The sequence below is a fragment of the Nymphaea colorata genome, chromosome 2 (genome assembly GCF_008831285.2).
Source record: "Nymphaea colorata isolate Beijing-Zhang1983 chromosome 2, ASM883128v2, whole genome shotgun sequence".
Classification (NCBI taxonomy): Eukaryota; Viridiplantae; Streptophyta; class Magnoliopsida; order Nymphaeales; family Nymphaeaceae; genus Nymphaea; species Nymphaea colorata.
This window is the reverse complement of record NC_045139.1, coordinates 31,054,926-31,062,493: the sequence shown is the minus strand read 5'-3', so window position 1 is coordinate 31,062,493 and position 7,568 is coordinate 31,054,926. Positions and strand designations below refer to the sequence as shown.

Genomic DNA, 7,568 nt, shown 5'->3' with positions numbered 1-7,568 from the left:
ACGTGATTCACTGGGAAGAGGCAGCTATGATGGACGTTAATAACCGCAATATATAACATCTAAAACAACTTCAATTACAGAAACCAAACCATATCAAATAAAATATTACTAAAGATGAATTATTTAAAATGGTTGTTATGGGTAAAACGCCGCACGGAAAGATCAATTAAAAAAGTTTAGGACCAGATTGGAATTTCGAGGAACTTCAGCACCGCAGATGTTAAAAAATTGTAATTCCCCATTTTACCCCTACTAACGGCTAGTGCGAGCAGAAGTCATCCAATGAAATTTTAAAGATGCACAACACTAAGAATGGATCCTGGAAAAGTTTACCCTTCGGGAATCGTTTTCACATATTCCCGTCCTTAACGGTCATATATCCGTTAAGCAGAATTAGATACCATCTGTCCATTAAATATGTTCTTGGGTCCACTCTTAGGGGTTAATCATGTTTTTTTCACAGTGCGGGTGACTCGGAAAATGGAAGTTTTGATCTTGGGGATTTGCCGCCTCCTTTCAATTGCCCTTCCGGAGCAAAACACTTATTTCAAACTTTGATGGGGTTTTTTATTTTGATTTAAAACTACCATTTTGTATTTTTACTAAGCTTCGTTAGAAAGATGCAGCCAATGCTGCTTCCACCTGGTTGTGTTCTTCCTTTGCAGATTTTGTCTGTGAGTTCTACATAATTTTTTAGAGAATTTGCCAATTTTATTTGGTTTTCTAGTATAGTAGAGGAAATGAGAGAGATTTATGAGAATAAAAAGCAGCAATTGGAAACTATGATTCATATTTGTTGAATCTTTTTTCATATATATTCCTCATTTCTTGCTACTTACGTTTTGCTTGTTGCAACAAAAAATTCTCATCGTTTGATGTTGTTTTTTCGAACTATTGAACAATTTCATGTTGGTGTTTTAAGCAAATTGGTTCCTTCTGTGCACAAAATGGCATCCGCATTATCTGTCAGACGAATCACACAGAGATGGCGAGATGGAGTCACATTGAACTCTTTGCAAGGATCAAGTAAGTGTGCTTCCGAATCAGAAAATAGCTCTACTTTGATTATCTTACATATTTACCATGCGATGTTTGTTTAAAAATAGTTCCATACCATGATCATGCACGTCTCTACTGTGTGATTCTTCTGGCTCAACGCCATTGCAGGGTATGGCGGATTTCTTACAAAGTCAAGGAATTGGAAAATGAAAAGCATCCAGTTAGTACAGAATGATTCAGTTTTGCAGTTGAACCTGCAATGTTGGTAGTCTGTGAACCTCTCTAGAAACAAAGATTTTAGAAGAAGAAAGGAAGAACTGAGATGGGTACCCATAGGCTAGACTTCTCCTGTAGTTTCCCTCGGCTTGAAGTCCCCATTTCCCAATCAGCAAAGCCTGCTACCTTTCCAGTTAAAGACAGGCCGTTGATCGAGGGCAAGTCTAACCATTCTCTCAAGAGAAATGCTTGCGCCTCATCTGCAATGGCTCCCCAGGCGGCAATTCGCACGCCATCAGAGAGATGGGAGAAAAGGAATTGCATGAAGAGGTCTTTAGAACAGAGCTCTTCTGACGATTCATATGCAAGTAGAGGCAAGAAGAGAGCAAGGGAAAGCTCACAGGATTTTACTGAAAAAGATGGCCAATCATCTGCTAATCAATTGATAGATATTTACCACTCTGAACCTTTAGAACGTGAATCGGTGGTAGGAATACCTGGTACAGTCTTGGTCCTCTCAACCATTGAGGAAGGTCCGTGCATGCATTCCTCTGAGACTCTGTTGCCGAAGGCCAACTGCCTAGGGTCTGTAGTTACAGAAAGATCAGAACACGGAGAACACAGGTACGAGGTCGCCACGAGAGAGAACCCGAAGGATTCCAGCTTGAATTGGAGTTCATCTGAGACACGAAGCTCATCGCAGGATGATGAAGAGTCTTCGGAGAAAGCAACTGGAGATGGCTCGGAGAATTATTGCCAATCTGAAGGAACTGAAGCAGGGGATGATGACGTTATTGGACAAGGCCTTGAGCTTGTCAATCTTCTAGTGTCTTGCACTCAGTCAATTTCCTCGAAGAATTTTGCCCTAGTAAACCACTATCTATCCAAGCTAGGAGATCTCGCTTCCCCAAAAGGAACACCAATTCACAGGGTAGCTGCGTGCTTCACTGAAGCCATGGCACTTAGAGCAGCAAATCTCTGGCCTCACATTTTCAGAATTTCTATACAAGACCTTGAGCAAGGTGATGAAGACCTTCTGGTAGCTTTTAGGCTTCTTAACAACATTAGCCCGATACCAAAGTTTCTGCAATTTACTGCAAACGAGATGATACTTCGAGCTTTTGAAGACAAGGATAGGATCCATATCATCGATTTTGATATAAAGCAGGGGCTTCAATGGCCTACCCTGTTCCAGAGTTTGGTTTCTAGGCCTAAACCTCCAACTCGTGTGAGGATCACTGGGATTGGTGAGTCAAAACAAGAACTCCAAGATACAGGGAATATGCTAGCTGGGCTCGCAGGGGCTCTGAACCTGCAATTTGAATTCCATGCAGTAGTGGATAAGCTGGAGGATGTTAGGCTCTGGATGCTTCATGTCAAGGAGAATGAAAGCGTAGCTGTGAACTGTATGATGCAGATGCACAGGCTTCTCATTGATAGTGATGGCAGCATTTTAAGGAACTTCCTTGGATTGATACAGAGTGTTAGACCAACTATTCTAGTAATTGCAGAACAAGAGTCCAGCCATAATTTGAGCTGGGAAGCAAGGTTCTGTAATTCATTGGCTTATTATTCTGCAATCTTTGATTCAATAGATGCCAGCCTCCCTCAGGATAGTCTTGATAGAGCCAAGATAGAGCAGATGTTTGCAAGGGAAATACGAAATATTATCGCCTACGAAGGAGCCGAGAGAACGGAAAGGCATGAATGTTTTGAGACATGGAAGCGGGTTTTAGAGGTGGGAGGATTTAGATGTTCGGATGTTAGTGACAGGGAGGTCATTCAGGGCAAGATGCTATTAAAGATGTTTTTGTGTGAGAATTATAAAGTAGTGAAACAGGGAGAAGGAGGCCTAACACTTTGCTGGGCAGAGCAGCCTCTCTTCACAGTCTCAGCATGGGCAGCAGCAGCTCCTGAAATTGCAGGGACATCCCCTTCTTCTTCCCAACCAGAATGATGATGATGTTGGTATGGAGCAGTACTGAAATTGCGGGGCCATCCCCTTCTTCCTCCCAACCAGAATGATGAAGATGTTGGTATGGAGCAGTTACTGAAATTGCGGGGCCATCCCCTTCTTCCTCCCAACCAGAATGATGAAGATGTCATGTTGGTGATGGAGCAGTTCTTTCAGCCATCAACTAACTTTAGATAGAAATTCTTTGATTCTTTTAGCTGCGGAGGCAATTGTTGAAAACCTCATTGTGAGGCCCCTCTAGAGGCAGCATATAGATTTACTTCAGCCATTCTTTGATTCTTTTCTTCTTTTATACGCCACAAAGGAAATAGGGTAGCAATTCTTTATTTCTTTGTTAACATGAATTCATTTCTTTGTAGAAGATATATTTTTAATGCTAATGAAAAAGTTGATATAGCATATTGCTCCAATAAGTGGCTGTGTTGGATTATGATGTCAATTAGTAGTTTGGTAATTCGTCAAGTGCTTAGCCAGTGTGCATACTTCAAGACTCAAAAGACACAGTAATGGACCTCAAGAGCAGTTTGGTTGGAGATCAAAAGACAAATCAGGGAGATCATGCGCTAACAGTTAACCATAGTAATGCAAAGTGTATAGTGTTTGATTCAACCTCAGTCCCTTGTCTAGTCAAAATTTTTCTCTCCCTATGATCATTTATACCTACCAGGATAGGAAGTCTGATAGGAGTTAAATTTGTTCTTTGAAGCTTTTTCTCCCCAAATAAAAACCGTGGCAGCAATCACTTCCTTATGCATTTCTAACACAACACAGACAGAAACTAAGAAGATGACATTAAGCATTGAGACCTCCTAATTATAATCTCCTCCTCCTCCTCTCTCATTTGGGGTCTCGAGCAGAAGCCCAAGAACAAAAAAAATACAAACATAAAAAAGGACTAACAAAAGCTAACCTCCAAGAAGTTGAAACAAACAAACTAATGGAGTTAAGACAATGATGCAGTAAGAATGCTGAAAAATGAGATTTTGTTCATCTTTCGGGATATTTAACAAAAAGGCTAGGTTTGGTTTTCTTTTTCTTAAAAAAAAAGACCTTGTATCTAATTTTCTCTAATGCTCAGTGACAAGGTCCACTCACCACTGTACTGTTCAGGAGGTGGCGGCAGAAGGACCGGCAGGTCAAACCAACGCGGCCCAGCCAAGGAGTGATTTTTCCTGCTACAAATGAAACAAGTTTCATTCGTTTCAAAGAATTGTTTAGCAAAGTTTAGGCACGAGATTGCAAGATAAATCGGTAAAGTTTTTGAAATGCCAGGAGTTTTTTTCTAAAGTATGTCGCGTATTAAATTCGTATAATACTTGTAGTTATGAAGAGATTTTGGCCAGTTAAATAAGGGTTGTATGCTATTACAGGAGCTAGGTATAAGTTTGCCTGCAATAAGCATGGGGCTAAAAAAACTGCAGATTTGAGAACCATAGATTTAAAATCCCCGTCGTTTTTTCAAACTATATAGACAGATAGACGATCTCTACATAGAAAGAAGGGATGGGGCATCGTTTAACTTGATACCCATGAATTAAAGATGCATCAATTGCATATTCATCTTGTAATCCAAGCATGTTTGAAACAAGAGAACTAAGGTCCTTAAAAAATCATAGATTTGAAATCTTAGTATTTAAAATCTCAGATCACCTCAGACCTCAAGCCCGGGACTGGGTTGTCTGGGTGCGATCCTTTTGCACTCCCCGTAAAAGCACGATCCCCAGTGGGGATGTTGAGACTCGAAGGTGAGACGGAACACCGTTTCCTATGCGAAAAAAAAAAAAACACAGGAGTTATTCGAAGGGTGAGCGGGAAAAAAAAAAAGGAGTGAAGAAATTTCTGTGTAACTCGGATTTGTGTCGTATATGCACTTGCCATGTGACCCTGTCAACTATGTCGTCATTGTTTATCAAGAATATATATATATATATATATATATATAATATAATGTTTTTAAGGAATCCTAAGGGTGGGGCATTGGGCCGGGCCAGGCTGGCCTGGCCAGGCAAGGGCTGCCCTGATCCGGCCCGTCGGGTCGCTCAGCCCCACACGGACCCGGCCTGGCCCGCCCCTGCCCGCCCTCCCGACCCCCTTTCCCCCACCCTCCCGTTGCCCTCCGGCTACAGCGTTGGGTGACGGCCCACACGGGGCCGCAGGAGGAGGGGGAGGGAGACGGAGGAGGAGAGAGAGGGAGAGGGGGAGCAGAGAGGGAGAGGGGGAGAGGGAGACGAGAAGGGAGAGCGGGAGCGGAGAGGGGGAGCGGGGGACGGAGGACGGGAGTCGGGCCGGGCCGGGTCGGCCTATCGGGCCCGGGCCAGGTTTTTCTCGGCACAGACCCGGGTCCGACCGGGCTGGGCCAGCCCGGCCCGATGCCCAGGCTTAAGGAATCTTGTTATTACTTCAATGATTCAATCTACATGACTGGATATTTGACTCAAGAGACTAGAGAAATCTTTGCCTGTAACATTTGAAAAGTTTTACAAAAGCATGCCAGATTTGGTGGTATGACAAAGGCAATGTTAGTTTTTTCTTCTCATTTAACTGCCTTCATAATGTCAGCCAAGCGATTAAATGTAACAAATTCAGATTAACCTGCTCATGTTTTCAGTTTTTACTATCTTTTCAACAATCGAACATGTTTTCTGTAAAATTTCTTTCGACACCAAAAGTCAGGCATCCCTTTCGAAGATGTGGCCAAAAGATGAAGATATAAATGAAAATGTCACAAACACAGCCATCCCTCTCTTCACTGCCACAGTGTGGCAAGACGCTTTGTCTTGTTCATGCTGGAGGCATATGTCTGTCACCTTACCACGGGAAGGGCTAACTAAGGTTGGCCCATACTGGACCGTAGCCAACTAAGAGAGCAAACAATTGCACAAGCATGCTTTCTCTCCCTGACAGTGCGCAGATGTTGATATTATATGCATTTAAATACTGTTGCTCTATGTTTCCTGATAGATTTTAATAAGTTCATGATTCTGTCAATGCAAATCGCTAAAAGAAGAAAAACTGTTGATATTTTATGCACTTAACTAAGATTACTCTAAGGCAGAAAATTTTGATATTGGCAAAATTGGTGTGAGCTTACATTTCATAGAAATGTTCCACAGGACATGGCATTAGTAACTGAAATCGTCCACTAGTACAGGAAGAAAGGAACAGATAGTTAGGACTCACAAATGAACTCTTTAAGTAACTGGGGCAACAACCATGGCAAGTGTTTTCTCACTTCTTAAACAAGGCCGGACAGTAACAGTGAAAATAGCTTCTTTTAGTAAAGACTATGTGTGAACCAATACTCCTGACAAGATCAGGTGTGGCTCAGCTGCTACTAGGCTCAGATGTTTTGGGAGTTGTGTGTGATGGTTGATTGAACCCATGTGAAGAGACCCGGTAAGATCAGTATGATCAGTCAATAGTTGAAGACTTCTCCAACTTTTTAATTACCTGAATCTGATTCCGTATATATGCAGCTGTTCTGAATCCAATCTGTTTGTGTACTGCCAAAAAGGCAGCCCAGCCTGGATTCGAGCATAATTGTTAGACCGATGTCTGCATCGTGCATCTATGTTGTAGTCTTTTGGATGTTGTCAGACGGCTAAAAAGTTTAAATTTTGTTGCTAAAAGCAATATGAGTTGTTGCTGAGAAGTTAAAATACTGTGAAACATTGCTGCATCACATCACTATTGCTCATGTGAAGTACCCAATTTCACATGTATTTAGCTCATCCTGCAAATCAATCATTGAGATTTAGGTGAAACTAAGGATGTAACTAGCTATGATTCTGCGGTCTTGGTATTTTTTACTGTAGCAAATTTGAACTAGTGTACAAAATTTCACATGTATTTAGCTCATCTAAATCGTGGATCTTGAATTTCACATGTATTTAGCTCATCTGAGTCCTGGATTTTGTTGGCATTATCCACTGTCTCCACATCAGTTTTTCCACGTATTAGAAATCAATCATTGAAATTTAGGTGTAAGTAAAGTAAGCATCTCAGTGGTTATAAATATGGTTCTACAATTTTGGTATTTTTGACACTGAATCTGAACTGAACCCAATATCACATGTATTTTGCTCATCCTAATCCATGATTTTGTTGGCATCATCCAGTAGAGATTATCCACTGCTTCCCATTAGTTTTTCCATGCATAACAAAACAATCCTTGAGATCTATATTATTTTTATGCAAGAAGTATGATAAACTCTTGATCTCTAGTAACTGGAAGGATTCAAAACTCAATTCTTCTATGCAGGTGAACTTAGGGATGTCACTAGTTATGAAATTGGTATTTTTAGCTGTACTGAGTTTGTTAGAGATTAGCAACTGTTTCCACCAGCCTTTGCATGCTTTTTTACAAAATCCAAGCTTG

General features: G+C 41.3%; 1 protein-coding gene across 1 annotated transcript; it reads left to right on the top strand.

The window, feature by feature from the left end:
* Positions 1-451: 451 nt before the first annotated feature.
* On the top strand, positions 452-3,528 carry LOC116248402 (scarecrow-like protein 28). Its single transcript, XM_050075838.1, has 3 exons — positions 452-674; positions 923-1,026; positions 1,168-3,528. The coding sequence occupies exon 3, from the start codon at positions 1,322-1,324 to the stop codon at positions 3,170-3,172; it is 1,851 nt and encodes a 616-aa protein (XP_049931795.1). The 5' UTR covers positions 452-674; positions 923-1,026; positions 1,168-1,321; the 3' UTR covers positions 3,173-3,528.
* Positions 3,529-7,568: the final 4,040 nt, after the last annotated feature.